General features: G+C 45.9%; 1 protein-coding gene across 5 annotated transcripts in view; it reads right to left on the bottom strand.

Moving 5' to 3' along the window:
* The window catches only part of LOC138760301 (uncharacterized), a 52,673-nt gene that overhangs the window by 20,926 nt on the left and 11,829 nt on the right, over positions 1-19,918 (bottom strand). For 2 of the 5 annotated variants that reach the window (XM_069930694.1, XM_069930696.1), the window contains 3 exons: positions 19,836-19,914; positions 15,666-18,803; positions 12,094-13,950 (listed from right to left, as the gene is read on the bottom strand). In XM_069930694.1, coding sequence (XP_069786795.1) covers positions 13,795-13,950; positions 15,666-16,649 — 1,140 coding nt within the window. In that variant the 5' untranslated portion in view covers positions 16,650-18,803; positions 19,836-19,914 and the 3' untranslated portion in view covers positions 12,094-13,794. Of the gene's footprint in view, positions 1-12,093; positions 18,804-19,835; positions 19,915-19,918 lie in introns of those variants that run through there. The other 3 variants (XM_069930695.1, XM_069930700.1, XM_069930699.1) reach the window with 3 other exon arrangements.

The raw sequence follows: 19,918 nt of genomic DNA, 5'->3' as shown, positions 1-19,918 counted from the left end.
GCAACGTGATTCCCCTGTAGTTTGAGCAGTCTGATTTCTCGCCTTTGTTTTTGTACAGGGTGATGATGGTGGCATCACGAAGATCCTGAGGCAGTTTACCTTGGTCCCAACAAAGCTTGAAAAACTCATGCAGTTTGGCATGCAGAGTTTTGCCGCCAGCCTTCCAGACTTCTGGGGGGATTCCATCCATACCTGCTGCTTTGCCACTTTTCAGTTGTTCGATTGCCTTATATGTCTCAGCGCTTGACGTCCTGCTTTGCGGAAACTGCCAAAATGTTTGGCCTGGAAGTCAGCCTGAAGAAAACTGAGGTCCTCCATCAGCCAGCTCCCCACCATGACTACCAGCCCCCCCACATCTCCATCGGGCACACAAAACTCAAAACGGTCAACCAGTTTACCTATCTCGGCTGCACCATTTCATCAGATGCAAAGATCGACAATGAGATAGACAACAGACTCGCCAAGGCAAATAGCGCCTTTGGAAGACTACACAAAAGAGTCTGGAAAAACAACCAACTGAAAAACCTCACAAAGATAAGCGTATACAGAGCCGTTGTCATACCCACACTCCTGTTCGGCTCCGAATCATGGGTCCTCTACCGGCACCACCTACGGCTCCTAGAACGCTTCCACCAGCGTTGTCTCCGCTCCATCCTCAACATCCATTGGAGCGCTCACACCCCTAACGTCGAGGTACTCGAGATGGCAGAGGTCGACAGCATCGAGTCCACGCTGCTGAAGATCCAGCTGCGCTGGATGGGTCACGTCTCCAGAATGGAGGACCATCGCCTTCCCAAGATCGTATTATATGGCGAGCTCTCCACTGGCCACCGTGACAGAGGTGCACCAAAGAAAAGGTACAAGGACTGCCTAAAGAAATCTCTTGGTGCCTGCCACATTGACCACCGCCAGTGGGCTGATAACGCCTCAAACCGTGCATCTTGGCGCCTCACAGTTTGGCGGGCAGCAGCCTCCTTTGAAGAAGACCGCAGAGCCCACCTCACTGACAAAAGGCAAAGGAGGAAAAACCCAACACCCAACCCCAACCAACCAATTTTCCCTTGCAACCGCTGCAATCGTGTCTGCCTGTCCCGCATCGGACTGGTCAGCCATAAACGAGCCTGTAGCTGACGTGGACTTTTTACCCCCTCCATAAATCTTCGTCCGCGAAGCCAAGCCAAAGACAGGACCCTATAACAGTTCACTTGGTTTTTACAAGAAAGGAGGAAAAAACCGACAGATGCTTACTCTTTGGAGGAGAGAGTTAAAAAGAGAGAGAGAGAGAGACGGAGAGAGAGAGAGAGAGAGAGAAAGAGAGAGAGAGAAAGAGGGAAAGAGAGAGAGAGAGAGAGAGAGAGAGAGAGAGAGAGAGAGAGACGGAGAGAGAGGTCAGTTCTATAGATTCAGTTGGGGCTGCAAAATAACAATCTGGCAGCTTGTTTAAAAACACCATTTTGAAGACGGCTTCTTAATTCTGAGTTCAGCCTGTTCAAATGATTTGTTGGATAAAGAGATTATCATTTGCAAAACCCATGATGTGTTAAGTTTCTTCGGAAAGGCACTGAAGTGGCTGATTGGAGGAAATCAATTTGTGTGTGTGCAACAAGCAAAATATCTCTCTCTGAAATCAACAAGAAACTTCCTGAATGTTAGCAATTTAACATTAAGCACCAGAGCCTGGTGGAAATTTTAAATATTGAATTCTGTGCACAGTTTAAGAATTGCCTGATACCAGTGAACATGGAGAAGTGAAAAATGAATAATTGGACAGTGAACCAGAGAAATTTCCTAAACATGTACCCATTACATACACATGTGCTTAGAACTAGAAGGGGGTTAATTTAGGATAAGTTAATAGTAATAAGTTTTAGACTGATATTGCTGTTATGTTTAAAGAATATTAAAAGCAACTTTTGTTCCCATTGTCTTAGTGAATTTGTATTGCTGCTGGGTTATGGGGTCCTCTGGGCTCATAACACATCCAATTAAGCTCCACCCTGGTACATTTTGAATGGTGGGAGGAAACTGGAGCACCCGGAGGGTCCCTACACAGACACGGGGAGAACAACCAAACACCTTACAGACAGTGGTGATTCGAAGACCAGACCCCGTCTCTGACGCGGTAAGAGTGTTGATCTAACCACTACGTTAGTTAATAACCACTACCTTAATGTGTCACCCGTCTATATGAACCCAGTCCATATCCCTTCATCCCCCTCTCATCCATGTACCTGTCCAAATTTTTCTTCAATGTCAAAATCAAGCCGGCATTCAACACTTCAGCTGGCAGCTCGTTCCACACTCCCACCACTCTTAGCAGGAAGAAGTTCACCAGAAATTTCCCTTTCAACATTTCACCTTTCACCCTTCACCAATTCCCTCTTGTTCTTGTGTCACCTGAACTCAAAGGATAAAAAACCTGCTTGCATTTATTGCATCTATACCGCTCATAATTATTTTTCCATGAAAGCAGAGTGACGCAACAGAAGCATGTTGTGCCCATAACACAGAGGTCGATGAATCGAAAACATCCTCTGCTAGATATTCTTTGGGAGCCTTGGGTGGTGTAGTAGTTGGCACCCTCTTTTACAGCGCCAGCAATTGGGCCCAGGGTTCAAATCAAGCACTGTCTGTAAGAAGTTTGCACGTTCTCCCCGTGTTTATGTGAGTTTTCTCCTGGGGCTCCGGTTTCAAAACATTAAATTGTGTGGCACAGACTCGTGGGCCAAAAGAGCCTGTTATCGCACTGTACGAATAAATCTATCAGCCTGAATCGTCGACTGTCTTTTACTTCCGATGGAGGCTGCGGGACCTGCTGTGTTTCACCAGTGTGTGGAGGGTCACTGTCGTCTAAACCTTTGGTGGAGTTCTGCTCCCCCTACTGGGCGGATACGGTACTGCAGGGCCACAGCTGATTGAAAGGTTGAACCTGATTAGTTGTTTCTAAGTTAAATTTTATATTTGCTTCACGCCATTGTTAATGGAGAAGGGTTCAGAGAGCTCATTGCTGTATCTGACCCGACCTTGTTGGTTTTCGTGCAGTTGGATAATCATGTTGAGGAACTTTGGGGGACATCCGATGCGCTCTAGTATTTGCCAAAGCCCTTTCCTGCTCACGGTGTCGAAGGCTTTGGTGAGGTCAACAAAGGTGATGTAGAGTCCTTTGTTTTGTTCTCTGCATTTTTCTTGGAGCTGTCTGAGGGCAAAGACCATGTCAGTAGTTCCTCTGTTTGCGCGAAAGCCGCACTGTGATTCTGGGAGAATATTCTCGGCGACACTAGGTATTATTCAATTTAGTAGAATCCTAGCGAAGATTTTGCCTGCAATGGAGAGCAACGTGATTCCCCTGTAGTTTGAGCAGTCTCCATTAACAATGGCGTGAAGCAAGGCTGTGTTCTGGCACCAACCCTCTTTTCAATCTTCTTCAGCATGATGCTGAACCAAGCCATGAAAGACCCCAACAATGAGGACGCTGTTTACATCCGGTACCGCACGGATGGCAGTCTCTTCAATCTGAGGCGCCTGCAAGCTCACACCAAGACACAAGAGAAACTTGTCCGTGAACTACTCTTTGCAGACGATGCCGCTTTAGTTGCCCATTCAGAGCCAGCTCTTCAGCGCTTGACGTCCTGCTTTGCGGAAACTGCCAAAATGTTTGGCCTGGAAGTCAGCCTGAAGAAAACTGAGGTCCTCCATCAGCCAGCTCCCCACCATGATTACCAGCCCCCCCACATCTCCATCGGGCACACAAAACTCAAAACAGTCAACCAGTTTACCTATCTCGGCTGCACCATTTCATCAGATGCAAGGATCGACAATGAGATAGACAACAGACTCGCCAAGGCAAATAGCGCCTTTGGAAGACTACACAAAAGAGTCTGGAAAAACAACCAACTGAAAAACCTCACAAAGATAAGCGTATACAGAGCCGTTGTCATACCCACACTCCTGTTCGGCTCCGAATCATGGGTCCTCTACCGGCACCACCTACGGCTCCTAGAACGCTTCCACCAGCGTTGTCTCCGCTCCATCCTCAACATCCATTGGAGAGCTTACATCCCTAACGTCGAAGTACTCGAGATGGCAGAGGTCGACAGCATCGAGTCCACGCTGCTGAAGATCCAGCTGCGCTGGATGGGTCACGTCTCCAGAATGGAGGACCATCGCCTTCCCAAGATCGTGTTATATGGCGAGCTCTCCACTGGCCACCGTGACAGAGGTGCACCAAAGAAAAGGTACAAGGACTGCCTAAAGAAATCTCTTGGTGCCTGCCACATTGACCACCGCCAGTGGGCTGATATCGCCTCAAACCGTGCATCTTGGCGCCTCACAGTTTGGCGGGCAGCAACCTCCTTTGAAGAAGACCGCAGAGCCCACCTCACTGACAAAAGGCAAAGGAGGAAAAACCCAACACCCAACCCCAACCCACCAATTTTCCCCTGCAACCGCTGCAATCGTGTCTGCCTGTCCCACATCGGACTTGTCAGCCACAAACGAGCCTGCAGCTGATGTGGACTTTTTACCCCCTCCATAAATCTTCGTCCGCGAAGCCAAGCCAAAGAAAGAAAGAAGAAATTTTATATTTAACTATTTACATTTAGACAAGCAGCTCGGTAACCGGCCCTTTCGACCCCTGAGCCTGTGCGGCACAATTACACCTGTTACAGGATAGGTTAGAATAATTAAAACTAAAATACGTCTTTAATAGAGATTGTGGAAGTTTCGTTTAAGTTACTTCAAAAACTGAGAAACAAAAGACATCACATTTAAAATGCAACAGCTTTGCTGAAGTGGGACATTAGAGCTGCTTTCAGGTGGAATCGCCTGGAGAATGTGGCTCCAGAGAAGTCTGCAAGGGTCTGTGAAGAGACATTTGGGTGGCAGCGCTGCATGAGGTGATCTGCAATCTGAAAGATCTGAAATGGGGAGAGGGGCCACAAACAAACACTGGCTCCAGAGTCCGATAGGGGCAGCGTTTGGCAGCTAACCGCCCTGCTGCCTGACAGCCTCCTACCAGCTGCCTGACAGTCCCCTCTTCGCTGCCTGACAGTCCCCTCTTCACTGCCTGACAATCCCCTCCTAGCTGCTTGACAGACATCCGGCGCATGACTGAAGGGCTGGGGCGGCATGTGGGTGAGTACGGGGTTGGCATCTTGTTTGCAAACCCCATTTTGTAGACGGGTTGTGGGTTCTGAGTTAAGCCTGTTCAACACCTTTATAGTCCTTACAAGAGGAAGTGCCTGCCTGGAGTGTTTCTCTTGAAATAATGGAAACAAGAGGAACTCTTTGCTGATCTGGAAGAAGAAGTTTTCATTTGCAAAACCCATGATGAGGCAAGTTTCTTCGACAAGAGTTTGAAGTGGCTGATTGGAGGAAATTAGTTTGTGTGTGTCCAACGAGAAATAAAACTCTCTCTGAAATCAACAAGAACGTTCCTGAATGGTAACCACTTAACGTTAAGCTCCAGGGCCTGGTGGAAATAATAAAGGTTGAATTCTGACTACAGCATGAGAATTGCCTGATACTGGTGAACTGGAAGAAGTGAAAAGTGAATGATTGGACAGTGAACCAGAGAACTTTCCCGAACATGTACCCATTACATAAATGTGAGCTTAGAGCTTGTTCAAGTAACCATTGTCTTGATAAATTTCTATTTCTGCTGGGTTTCAGAGTCGTTCTTTAATTTAAGAGGAGGATGGATATATCCATGGATGGGAGTGGGTTGGAGGGTCATGGGCAGAGAATAGGTAGGGGGATCGAGCGGAGTTGTTTGAGTGAACCGGCATAGAAGGGCTGCGATGGCCTTTTTCCATGCCATAAACTGTATGTGAATATATGGTTTTGGTGACCTATTGGCTCATAACACACAAAATTAACTTACAGCCCTGGTACCTTTTGAATGGTGGGAGGAAACTGGAGCATCCGATGGATCCCAACACAGACACTGGGAGAACGTACAAACATCTTACAGAGAGTGGCAATTCGGAACCCAGGCCCAGTCTCTGCCGCTGTAAGAGTGTTAAACTAACTGCTACGCTAAACGTTCAACCCCAGTCCATATGAACCCAGTCCGTATACAATCAACCCAATCTCATCCAGGGACCTGTCCAAACTTTTATTAAATATTATAATCTAGACAGCATTCACCACTTCAACTGACAGCTCGTTCCACAATCCCACCCCTCTATGCGGGATGATGTTCGCCCGAATGTTCCCTTTCAACACTTTACCTTTCACCCTTGACCCATGCCCTCTGGTTCCTTCCTCACCTAAACTCAATGGATAAAAAGCCTGCTTGCATTTATTCCATTTACACCACACATAATTCTGTGTCCATGTAAGCAGAGTGGTGCAGTGGAAGCGTGCTGGGCCCATAACCCAGAGGTTAATGGATCAAACCATCCTTTGCTAGATATTCTTTGGGAGTAATGATTAGTGCAATTCTTTTACATCGCCAGGGATTGGGTGCAGGGTTGAAATCACGTAGTGTCTGTAAGGAGTTTGTATGTTCTCCCTGAGTTTCCACCGGGGACTGTTGTTTCCTCACACCATACGAAATTTACTGGGGGTGGAGGCACAGATCCATGGCCCAAAATAGCCTGTTGCCGTGCTTTATATCTAGCTCTATCAGCCTGAATTGTCGACTGCTTTTGACAACAGATGGAGGCTGCAGGTTCTGCTGGGTTTCCCCAGTGTGTCATTGGAGTATTAACTTTTGGTGGAGTTTTGTTCCCCCTACTGGTCTAATATAGTACTGAAGGGCCATGGCTGATAGAACGGATGTGCCAAATAGTACTTTCCATGTTAAATTATATATATAAATATTTAAATTTAGACATTTTAAAATCAAGACAGCATTCACCACTTTAGCTCGCAGCTCATTCCACACTCCCACACCTCTAAGCAGGATGAAATTCCCACGAATGTTCCCTTACAACACTTCACCTTTCACCCTTCACCAATTCCCTCTTGTTCTTGTGTCACCTAAACTCAATGGATAAAAACCTGCTTGCATTTATTGCATCTATACCGCTCATAATTATTTTTCCATGAAAGCAGAGTGGCGCAACAGAAGCACGTTGTGCCCATAACCCAGAGTTCGATGAATCGAAACCATCCTCTGCTAGATATTCTTTGGGAGCCACTGCTAAACCAATCGTGGGCATTTGGCACAACCTTTCAATCAGCCATGGTCCTGCAGTACCATAACAGCCCAGCAGGGGGTGCATAACTCCACCAAAGGTTTACATTACAGTGACCCATCACACTTCCACTGTGCCACAGGATTTTCAACAGGCTGAACTCAGAACCCACAACCCGTCTTCAAAATGGGGTTTTTCAACAAGCTGCCAGCCCAGTACTCACCCACCAGCCGTCCCAGCCCTTCAGTCCTGTGCCGGAGGGCTGTCAAGCAGCTAGGAGGGGGTTGTCAGGCAATGAAGAGTGGACTGTCAGGCAGCGAAGAGGGGGCTGTCAGGCAGCGGGTAGGAAATTGTCAGGCAGCTGGGAGGTGAGCTGCCAAACACTGCCCCTGTTGGACTCTGGAGCCGGTGTTTGCTTTGTGGACCCTCTCCCCATTTCAGATCTTTCAGATTGCAGATCACCTCCTGCAGCGCTGCCACCCAAATTTCTCTTCACAGGCCCTTGCAGCATGCTCCGGAGCCACATTCACCAGGCGATTCCACCTGAAAGCAGATAATGTCCCACTTCAGCCAAGATGTTGCATTATAAATGCGATGTCTTTAGTTTCTCAGTTTGTGGAGTAACTTAAACCAAACTTCCAGAATCTCTATTAAAGACGTATTTAAGTCTCAGTTATTCTAACCTATCCTGTAACAGGTGTAATTGTGCCGCACGGGCTCATGGGCCGAAAGGGCCGGTTATTGAGTTGTATGTCTAAATGTAAATAGTTAAATATAAAATTTAACTTAGAAACAACTAATCAGGTTCAACATTTCAAACAGCAGTGGTCCTGCAGTACCAGATCAGCCCAGTAGGGGGAGCAGAACTCAACCAAAGGTTTACACTACAATGACCCTCCACACACTGGGGAAACCCAGCAGGTCCCGCAGCCTCCATCGGAAGTAAAACCCAGTCGACGATTCAGGCTGATGCATTTCTATCGCTGCTGGGTTTTTTATTCAAAGTCAATTTTCAGTGTCAAATCTTTAATATCAGAGGAGGCTGGATATATGCATGGATAGGAGGGGGTTGGAGGGTTATGTGTAGAGAATAGGCAGGGGGATCGAGCGGAGTTGTTTGAGTGAACCGGCGTAAAAGTGTTGAGATGGCCGTTTTCCATGACATATGCCATATGTGGTTATATGGTTTTGGTTACCTATTGGCTCATAACACACAAAACTAACTTACAGCCCTGGTACGTTTTGAATGGTGGGAGGAAACTGGAGCATCCGATGGATCCCTACACAGACACGGGGAGAACGTACAAACATCTTACAGAGAGTGGCAATTCGAAACCCAGGCCCAGTCTCTGCCTCTGTAAGAGTGTTACACTAACTGCTACGCTAAACGTTCAACCCCAGTCCATATGAACCCAGTCCACATACAATCAACCCAATCTCATCCAGGAACCTGTCCAAACTTTTATTAAATATTAAAATCAAGCCGGCATTCACCACTTCAGCTGGAAGCTCGTTCCACACTCCCACCCCTCGATGCTGGAAGAAGTTCAGCCGAATGTTCCCTTTAAACAATTCAACTTTCACCCTTGACTCACGCCCCCTGGTTCTTGTTTCACCTAAACTCAATGGATAAAAAGCCTGTTTGCATTTATTGCATCTGGACCACTCATAATTATATCTCCACGTAAGCAGAGTGGTGCAGCGGAAGCGTGCTGGGCCCATAACCCAGAGGTTGATGGATCGAAACCATCCTCTGCTAGATATTCTTTGGGAGCCACGGTTGGTGTAGTAGTTAGCACCCTCTTTTACAGCGCCAGAAATTGGGCCCAGGGTTCAAATCAAGCGCTGTCTGTAAGAAGTTTACACGTTCTCCCCGTGTCTGTGTGAGTTTTCCCCCGGGGCTCCGGTTTCAAAACGTTAAATTGTGTGGCACAGACTCGTAGGCCGAAAGGGCCTGTTACCGCACTGTACGTCTAAATCTATCAGCCTGAATCGTCGACAGCCTTTTACTTCCGATGGAGGCTGCGGGACCTGCTGGGTTTCCCCAGTGTGTGGAGGGTCACTGTCGTCTAAACCTTTGGTGGAGTTCTGCTCCCCCTACTGGGCTGATGTGGTACTGCAGGGCCACAGCTGATTGAAAGGTTGAAGCTGATTAGTTGTTTCTCAATTAAATTTTATATTTAACTATTTACATTTAGACAAACAGCTCGATAACCGGCCCTTTCTACCCATGAGCCCGTTCTGCACAATTACACCTGTTACAGGATAGGTTAGAATAATTAAAACTAAAATACGTCTTTAATATAGATTGTGGGAGTTTGGTTTAAGTTACTTCACAAACTGAGAAACAAAAGACATCACATTTAAAATGCAACAGCTTTGCTGAAGTGGGACATTAGAGCTGCTTTCAGGTGGAATCGCCTGGAGAATGAAGCTCCAGAGAAGTCTGCAAGGGTCTGTGAAGAGACATTTGGGTGGCAGCGCTGCATGAGGTGATCTGCAATCTGAAAGATTTGAAATGGGGAGAGGGAACACAAAGCAAACACTGGCTCCAGTGTCCGACAGGGGCAGAATTTGGCAGCTAACTTCCCTGCTGCCTGACAGCCTCCTACCAGCTGCCTGACAGTCCCCTCTTTGCTACCTGACAGTCCCCTCTTCGCTGCCTGACAACCCCCTCCTAGCTGCTTGACAGCCATCCGGTGCATGACTGAAGGGCTGGGGCGGCATGTGGGTGAGTACGGGGCTGGCATCTTGTTTGCAAACCCCATTTTGAAGACGGGTTGTGGGTTCTGAGTTAAGCCTGTTCAACACCTTTATAGTCCTTACAAGAGGAAGTGCCTGGCTGGAGTGTTTCTCTTGAAATAATGGAAACAAGAGGAACTCTTTGCTGATCTGGAAGAAGAGGTTTTCATTTAAAAACCCAAGTTTCTTCGACAAGAGTTTGAAGTGGCTGATTGGAGGAAATTAGTTTGTGTGTGTCCAACGAGAAATAAAACTCTCTCTGAAATCACCAAGAACGTTCCTGAATGGTAACCACTTAACGTTAAGCTCCAGAGCCTGGTGGAAATAATAAAGGTTGAATTCTGTCTACAGTATGAGAATTGCCTGATACTGGTGAACTGGAAGAAGTGAAAAGGAAATGATTGGACAGTGAACCAGAGAACTTTCCCGAACATGTACCCATTACATAAATGTGAGCTTAGAGCTTGTTCAAGTAACCATTGTCTTGATAAATTTCTATTTCTGCTGGGTTTCAGAGTCGTTCTTTAATTTAAGAGGAGGATGGATATATCCATGGATGGGAGTGGGTTGGAGGGTTATGGGCAGAGAATAGGTAGGGGGATCGAGCGGAGTTGTTTGAGTGAACCGGCATAGAAGGGCTGAGATGGCCTTTTTCCATGCCATAAACTGTATGTGAATATATGGTTTTGGTGACCTATTGGCTCATAACACACAAAATTAACTTACAGCCCTGGTACCTTTTGAATGGTGGGAGGAAACTGGAGCACCCGGAGGATCCCTACACAGAAATGGGGAGAACGTACAAACATGTTACAGAGAGTGGCAATTCGGAACCCAGGTCCAGTCTCTGCCGCTGTAAGAGTGTTACACTAACTGCTGCGCTAAACGTTCAACCCCAGTCCATATGAACTCAGTCCGTATCCAATCAACCCAATCTCATCCAGGAACCTGTCCAAACTTTTATAAAATATTAAAATCATGCCGGCATTCACCAGTTCAGCTGGCAGCTCGTTCCAAACTCCCACCCCTCTATGCGGGAAGAAGTTCACCCGAATGTTCCCTTTCAACGCTTCACCTTTCACCAATGACCCCTGCTCTCTGGTTCTTGTGTCGCCTACGCTCAATGGATAAAAAGCCTGCTTGCATTTATTGCATCTGGACCACTCATAATTATGTGTTCATGTAAGCTGAGTGGTGCAGCGGAAGCGTGCTGGGCCCATAACCCAGAGGTCGATGGATCGAAACCATCCTCTGCTAGATATTCTTTGGGAGCAATGGTTGGTGTAGTAGTTGGCACCCTCTTTTACAGCGCCAGCAATTGGGCCCAGGGTTCCAATCAAGTGCTGTCTGTAAGAAGTTTGCACGTTCTCCCCGTGTCTGTGCGAGTTTTCTCCCGGGTTTCAAAACGTTAAATTGTGTCACACAGACTCGTGGGCCGAATGGAACTGTTACTGCAATGTACGTCTAAATCTATTCCCTGACTCGTCGACAGCCTTTTACTTCTGATGGAGCCTGCGGGACCTGCTGGGTTTCCCCAGTTTGTGGAGGGTCACTGTGGTGTAAACCTTTGGTGAATTTTTTACTGGGCTGATACGGTACTGCAGGGCCACAGCTGATAGAAAGGTTGAACCTGACTAGTTGTTTCTAAGTTAAATTTTATATTTAACAATTTACATTTAGACAAACAGCTCAGTAACCGACCCTTTCGACTCCTGAGCCCGTGTCGCACAATTACACCTGTTACAGGATACATTAGAATAACTAAGACTAAAATACTTCTTTAATAGAGATTGTGGAAGTTTGGTTTAAGTTGCTCCACAAACTGAGAAACAAAAGACATCACATTTAAAATGCAACATCTTTGCTGAAGTCGGACATTAGCTGCTTTCAGGTGGAATCGCCTGGGGAATGCGGCTCCAGAGCAGGCTGCAAGGGTCTGTGAAGAGACATTTGGGTGGCAGCGCTGCAGGAGGTGATCTGCAATCTGAAAGATCTGAAATGGGGAGAGGGTCCAACGTGGAAACAGGCCCTTAAGATTTATGGTTAGACTTACATGCAGGATGTCACATACAACCCTAGATTCTTTTGCCTGTTGGCGACGCAGAGTGACCACGTATTGGTAATGCTAAAGAGAAACAACTCAGCGTAGGCATGGAAACAAATAAAGAACCACTGGAAACAAACGGTGCAAAACAGATTCTGATTTATTGTCATGTACACACATGGCATCACATCAAACCCTGAGATTCATTTTATCTATGGGCTAGACACAATTACCACTTATCAATGGTCCAAAAATACTGTACACAACGTACACGTGAAAAGCTAATCAAGATCTGTAAAATGAGTTTGTTGTTGGATGGTGGAGGGGTAGCAGCTGTTCCTGAACTTCGTGATGCGAGTCTGGCGGAAACTCCAGCTCTTTCCTGATGGTAGCAACGAGAACAGAGAGGCGCAGAATGTTGTGAATCCTTGATGATCGCTGCTGCTCTCCGACGGCAGCGTTCCCTGAAGATGTTTTCAGTGGTGAGGAGGGTTTTACCTGTGATGTCCTGGGCTGTGTCCTTTACATTTGACAGGGCTTTACATTCAGAGGTGTTGGCGTCCCCGTACCAGACCGTGATGCACACATTCCACCACACATCGCAGGACAATACAGCGTAGGCCTTTCATCCCTCAAAGATTTGCTGACCTATATATTCCTACCTAATAAAGTACTAAACCGTCCCTCCACTCTTTCCCTGCCTCCTGACATTTCGGGGTGACTGTCTCCCTGAAGCTCCTATCACAACTTTTGCCTCCCTTAAAATCCGACTCCAGCTCGAGGTCCCTAAGTCAGTTCGTCAGGAACGGCAGCATGATGCACCTTTTACAGGTATTGTCATCAGGAACAAATTTGCTATCCCTGACTTCCCACATCCTACAACCAGAGCAATGGACGGCCCTAAACACTGTTCCATTACCGACTCCAAAGTTCATTAAATTTCTCAAAGAAACTCACCTCACCAGGAGCAAGCTCTTCCTCAGCCTTGAGGGGTTTACAAATTGGATTGTAACACAAGTTTAACTTGCCAATTTGGCAGGATTTCTACCTGTGTGCAGGATAATTCGTGGGTAGAATTATAAAAACTGTACAGGAAATGACATCCATTCTTGCGGGGCCTCCAGTGATGTGGTTAGTGCGTGGCGTGTCACTGGCCATGCCTTAAAAAAGGGGTGTACGCCCCTAAATTGCCCCTTCGGTAATGTGGTGAGTGACGTGTCATGCACTCACCGTGCCACCTGAGGTCCCACAGTGAATCCCCTGTTCCTTGCGTTGACCTCCAAAACATAAGTGGTCTGGGTGGGTGCAGAATCGGGACGGAATGGAGCGCTGTTGAGACTAGGCCAAGCTTGGAGTTGGAACGCTGTCAGAGCTGGAAGATGAACACAGAATCAGGCTCAAGTGGCAACTCTGTCAATGGTGGGGAAGAACGCTGTGAGGGCCAGGGGTGAGAATGGTGTCTGGGCTAGGGGGTGGCACAGCTAATGGGCCAACAGACAAATGTTGTTGGACTGGTGGTGAGTAGACTGGGTTGCCAGGGGAGGATAGTGCGCCAGTGGGGAATGGTGTTGTGGGAGGTGCAATGGCTGATATCTTACCCATAATCCACAATGCTCCAGGTCCCACTCTGACTTTCCTGTTCCGTGGAAGATTATGGGTTGTATTTGGTTGTACCCAAGCATTGATATCATTTTATGTGCAGTTTTTTGTTTAAATTCTAATCACCAATTGGCCTGTACACAGGTAGAAAGCGTACCAAATTGGCAGGTTAAACTCGCATTACAATCTAATTTGTAAACCCCTACGGTGATTTTAAAGGCACTTACCCTCAGCCCATCTCACTCACCTCTCTCATGCTCCTCTTAGTCAGACAATGGCCCCGAGAAGACTACATCTGTAGAAATTTGCCAGGGTTTCTGGTATCATGCCAATCCTCCGCAAAATCTCTGCACCTTTGGGGTCTAGGTAATCCAGGGCTGCTACAATTGACGGCTGTTTGAAACAGGAGGATGCCATGTCCTGCTGGAGTGAGATGTTGAAGATTTCTGTGAATTACGATGGCAAGTTTGTCTGCACAGAGTTTAATCTCTCTAGAAACTACGGCTCCCATGAACATTTGGCCATGCCTTTTATCCAGACAGGAACATAAATATTCTGCTCTCTCAATATCTCACCGTTAAAAGCTCCCCAACTCTGCACAACACCCTTTCCAGAAAAAAAAATAGCTAAAATTATTCTCTGCAAATCCCTTCTCATCTCTTCAAATCTGGCTTTCCACCACTCAAAGACATTTATCTTCGGATCAGAACTAACCCTTTCCAGAATACAGCTGAAACTAATTGAGATATGATCACTGGATCCTCAGTGCTCCCCAACACACATCTCCATCACCTCAGATATTTCATTCCCCAACAGTAGATCTAACACTACCCACTCTCTAGTCGTTACCTCAACATATTGATGCAAAATGCAATCCCGCACTCATATTACAAACTCTAAGCCATTCAGTCCACTCACTGTCTGTGACCCCGAATCTACGTTTGGAAAATTGAAATCCCCAACTAACTCCACCCTGTCCTAACTGCACATCTCAGCTATTTCCCCACACATTTGCTCTTCTAGTTCTCTCTCTCCATTTGGGGGTCTATAATACACGCCTATAAGCGTAACCTCACCTCTTTTCCACCCACACTGCCTACATTGACAAGCCCTCCAATCTATCACACCTCAGTACTGCTGTAATATCCTCCTTGTTAGGTAATGCCACACCCCCTTACTCCTTCAATTCGATCACACCTAAAGCAGTGAAATCCCGGAATATTTAACTGCCAGTTACATCCCTCCTTCAGCAACGTCTCACTAATCAGGACATCCTACTGCCAAGTGTCTAACCACACCATCAGCTAATCCCCCTTACAACACTCCTTGCATTGAAGTCAATGCATCACAGAGACATCCCGCATCTTCCCTTCTGACTATCCCCCACTTCGCCATCCACACTATTATTTGTTAAAAACTTCCATTCCCCATCAAAACATGTCACCCTTTCCTCTTCAATCAAATGCTGTCCTAGCCCCAAATTTTGTGAATAAGCCTGTTCCCTTTGCCTACAATACCTCTCTCTTCTGTCCTTCCTTATGTGGACCCCTTTCACCAACCATATTAGTTTAAAGCCGCTCCCCGGTAGTCCTAGCAATCACCCCCACCAGGATTCTGTGACCTCTGGGATTCAGATGTAACCCGTCCTTACTGTATAGGTCCCATCTATCCAAAAAAAGGTCCCAGTTATCCAAGAACCTGTATCCCTGACTTCTACTCCACCACTTTAACCACACATTCAGCCTCCACCTGATTCTATTGCTGCCCTCACTATCACATGGCACAGTAGTTAATCCAGAGATTTCTCCCTTTACGGTCCTTCTTCTGAGCTCAATACATAACTTCCTATATTCATTCTTTAGGTCCACACCCTACTTCCTCCCAATGATGTTGGTACCAACATGTACCATGATCTCTGATACCTTACCCTCCCGTTTCAGGATGTCTTGGACTCACGGCCCACATAGTTATATCCCAGACACTGGCACTGGTAGGAAAATCACCATTAAATTTTTTATGACTTCCCACATCTGATATTGTGAGCAGTAATCTAACCTCACACTCCTCCCACCTCTTTCTTCTCTCATGTTAAAAGTGAACAATAAAAAGATATATTAAATTAAATGTGACCATCTTACCTGAGCCGTGATGCACACATCCTCAGCCTCTACTCGTCGAAGCCTCCAGAAGGAGATCCATACCACATCTGGCAGGAGGTCCATACCACATCCGGCAGGAGATCCATACCACATCCGGTAGGAGGTCCATACCACATCTGGCAGGAGATCCATACCACATCCGGCAGGAGGTCCATACCACATCCGGCAGGAGATCCATACCACATCCGGCAGGAGGTCCATACCACATCCGGCAGGAGATCCATACCACATCCGGCAGGAGGTCCATACCACATCTGGTAGGAGATCCATACCACATCTGGCAGGAGGTCCATACCGCATCCGGAAGGAGATCCATACCACATCCGGCAGGAGGTCCATACCTAATCCAGCAGGAGGTCCATACCACATCTGGCAGGAGATCCATACCACATCTTGCAGGAGGTCCATACCACATCTGGCAGGAGATCCATACCACATCCGGCAGGAGGTCCATACCACATCCGGCAGGGGGTCCATACCACATTGGCAGGAGAACCAAACCACTTCTGGTAGGAAATCCATACCATATCCGGCAGGAGATCCATACCACATCTGGTGGGAGGTCCATACCTCAATGGCAGGAGATCCATACCATATCCAGTAGGAGGTCCATACCACATCCGGCAGGAGATCAATACCATATCTGGCAGGAGGTCCATACCACATTCGGCAGGTTTTCCGTACCATATTCAGTAGGAAATCCTTACCACATCCGGAAGGAGATCCATACCACAACTGGCAGGAGATCCATACCACATCCGGCAGGAGGTCCATACCACATCCGGCAGGGGGTCCATACCACATTGGCAGGAGAACCAAACCACTTCTGGTAGGAGGTCCATACCTCAATGGCAGGAGATCCATACCATATCCAGTAGGAGGTCCATACCACATCCGGCAGGAGATCAATACCATATCTGGCAGGAGGTCCATACCACATTCGGCAGGTTTTCCGTACCACATTCAGTAGGAAATCCTTACCACATCCGGAAGGAGATCCATACCACAACTGGCAGGAGGTCCATACCACATCCGGCAGGAGATCCATACCACAACTGGAAGGAGGTCCATACCACATTGGCAGGAGATCCATACCACATTTGGTAGGAGGTCCATACCACATCGGCAGGAGATCCATACCACAACTGGCAGGAGGTCCATACCAAATCTGGCAGGAGATCTATACTACAACTGGCAGGTGGTCCATTCCACATGCGGTCGGAGGTCCGTATCACATCCATCAGGAGGTCCATTACACATCCTTGAGGTGGATCGTTATTTTTACGATTCTTTTTCAATATTTTCAATGGCCTTTACAAAAATAGTAAACAAATAGAAGCAATTAATCAATGCTAATATATAAAATGGAATATGCAGATAAACCAAGTTATATAATGAAAGTAAATCTATTAAGTTCAACCATAACATCATAACATGTAAATCAGCAATAAAGGTGGGAAACACTTAAACAATTAGAGCATATGGTTAATTGTAAACAATTTTAAAACGTACATATTATACCATACAAAAAATACCTTCCCCTTGTCTTCTGAATCTCTCTGGCATGTACATATAGTTTCACAACCATTAAAAGAATTCTCAATCTCGCAAATCAAGATCCAGGAGATAAAATAATTTCCATAATGAATTAAAGGACCCCATAAAAATAGAAAGTTTAAATGTGAAACAGTGGAAGAACATCTGATTTTATACAAAGTTAGGCATGCGACTGTATCAGATAGCCATTGACTATTTGAAGGAGGGACAGCATCTTTCCATCTCTTCAACATTTAATATATCGCAACAAGGGGAAAAAGAGACCACATGGGATTGAGACATAGTTAAATTCAAATAGGTTTTCTCAGTTAATCTAAAAAAGCCCAATTAATGGATAATGTATTAAACAAATATTGAGAACTAAAAGTTTCTCTTCACCACCTGTAGCTTGCCCTTCAGAACCATTATTCCCTCAGTGCTGGCCAAGGAGCTACTAACTCTAACCCTCTGTACCCCACTCTGCCATTGGATCCTTGAAATTCTCATTGGAAGACCAGTCAGTGCAAATTGGAAACAAGATCTCCTCCCCACTGATTAACTACACGGGTGCATTCCAAGGACGAGTGCTTAACTCACTGCTCTACTCGATATAAACCCATGACTGTGTTGTCAGTCACAATTCCATTGCTATCTTCATGTTTGCTGATAAATCCATAATTGTTGTCAGAATCACAAATGGTAATGAGAAAGTTTACAGGAGGAAAATAGATCAGCTGTTTGAATGTGTTACAACATCAACCCTGCCCTCAACGTCAACAAAACAGAAGAGATGATTCTGGACCTCAAGGGGACTTCAGCAGAACATGACCCATTCCTCATGAAGGGCTCAGGAGCACAGATTTCCATATTCCTGACTGTTAACATCTGTTCTGGAGCTCCATGTTGATGTATTCCCAAAGAAGGCTCGCCAGTGAATACACTTTTTGAAGTGTCTGTGCAGAATCAGTATGCCATGGAAGAAACTCATTAACCTCCACAGAGGTACTGAGGACAGCATTCTGAGTGATTGCATCAATGCCTGGTAGGGAAGCTCCAACTCTCTTGAAAAAGATAAACAGAGGGAGGTTAATTCAACCTGTGATACCATCCTGCAGGAGGTCCATTCCACATCCAGCATCAGGCAGGAAGCCCATTCCACATCAGGCAGGAGGTCCAGTCCACATCCAACAGGAGGACAATTCCACATCCAGCTGGAAGCCCATTCCACACATTCAGCCTCCACCTTTCCACATCCAGCAGGAAGCCCTTTCCACATCCACCAGGAGGCCCAATCCACATCCAAAAGTGTCCATTCCACATCCAGCAGGACATCCATTCCACATCCAGCAGGAAGCCCATTCCTCATCAGTAGGATGTCTATTCCACATCCAGCAGGAGGTCCATTCCACAGCCAGCAGGAGGTCCATTCGAAATCTAGTGGGGGGTCCATTCCACATCCCCCTGGAAGTCCATTCTACATTCAACAGGAGGCCAATGCACATCTGGCAGGAAGACTATTCCAAATCTTGCATTTGGGAGGATGTCCAATTTTTATGTTTCTTTTTCAATAATTTCATTGCCCTTGACAGAAAATGGAAACAAACAGAAGCCATTAATCTATGGTAATATACAAAGAGGAATATGTAGATAAAAAAAACAATTGAATAACAAATTAAATCTATTGTGGATAAGCGCAATATCATAACATTCAAACAGAAATAAGGGTGGGAAAAGTTTAAACAATTATAACGTGGTGAATTGAAAACAGTTTCAAAAAGTACATATTATACTATATTCCAAATTCTATTCCTTTCCCATCTGAAGTTCTCTGAAATGTCCATATAATTTCACTAGCATTAAATGAACACCTAAATTCAGAAAGCAAGCTGGTAAATGATCTTATAATATATGAAAATAATGAATAAAAGGACCCCATAAATATAGAAAATTTAAATGTGATTCAGTGGAAGAACATCTGAGTCTAGACAAAGTTAGGCACGCCACCATATCAGATAGACAGTGAGTATTTGGAGGAAGGACAGCATCTTTCCATCTCATCAGCATTGAACGTCTCGCAACAGTGGGGAAAAAGTGGCCACATGGATTTGAGATGTAGTTAAATTCAAATAGATTGTCTCTGTTGATCCACAAATGTCAATTATAGGATCACGTATCAACTGTATCTCGTCCTTAAATACCATTTTTCCCTTAGTGCTGGACAAAAAGGAAAACCTCTAGCTCTCTTTACCCCATTCTTCAACTGGATCCTTGACATTCTCATTGGAAGACCACAGTCAGTACAAATTGGAAACGATGTCTCCTCCCCACTGATTCTCAACACAGACACACACCAAGGATGAGTGCTTAACTCACTGCTCTACTCATTCAACCCATGACTGTAAGGTGATGCACAATTCCATTGCTATGTACATGTTTGCTGTTCACTCCACAATGGTTGTAAGATAGTTATAACATGAATGTGTGCCCCAAATCCCAGAATTTCATGACGTGTCCTTGACAATAAATTCTGATTCTGAATCTGAAAACCTTTGAGAGATATCTTGACTAGAAAGGAGAGAGAAGAATGGGACAAAAGCACATTTACCAAACTACCTTGTTCATTCGGAGGCCAATTCCACATCCGGCAGGAGGATCATGCTTTTTATGTTTCTTTTCCAATATTTTCATTTGCCTTT

Source organism: Narcine bancroftii, chromosome 4 (genome assembly GCF_036971445.1).
Source record: "Narcine bancroftii isolate sNarBan1 chromosome 4, sNarBan1.hap1, whole genome shotgun sequence".
Taxonomy (NCBI): Eukaryota; Metazoa; Chordata; class Chondrichthyes; order Torpediniformes; family Narcinidae; genus Narcine; species Narcine bancroftii.
This window is presented reverse-complemented; position numbering and strand designations above follow the sequence as displayed.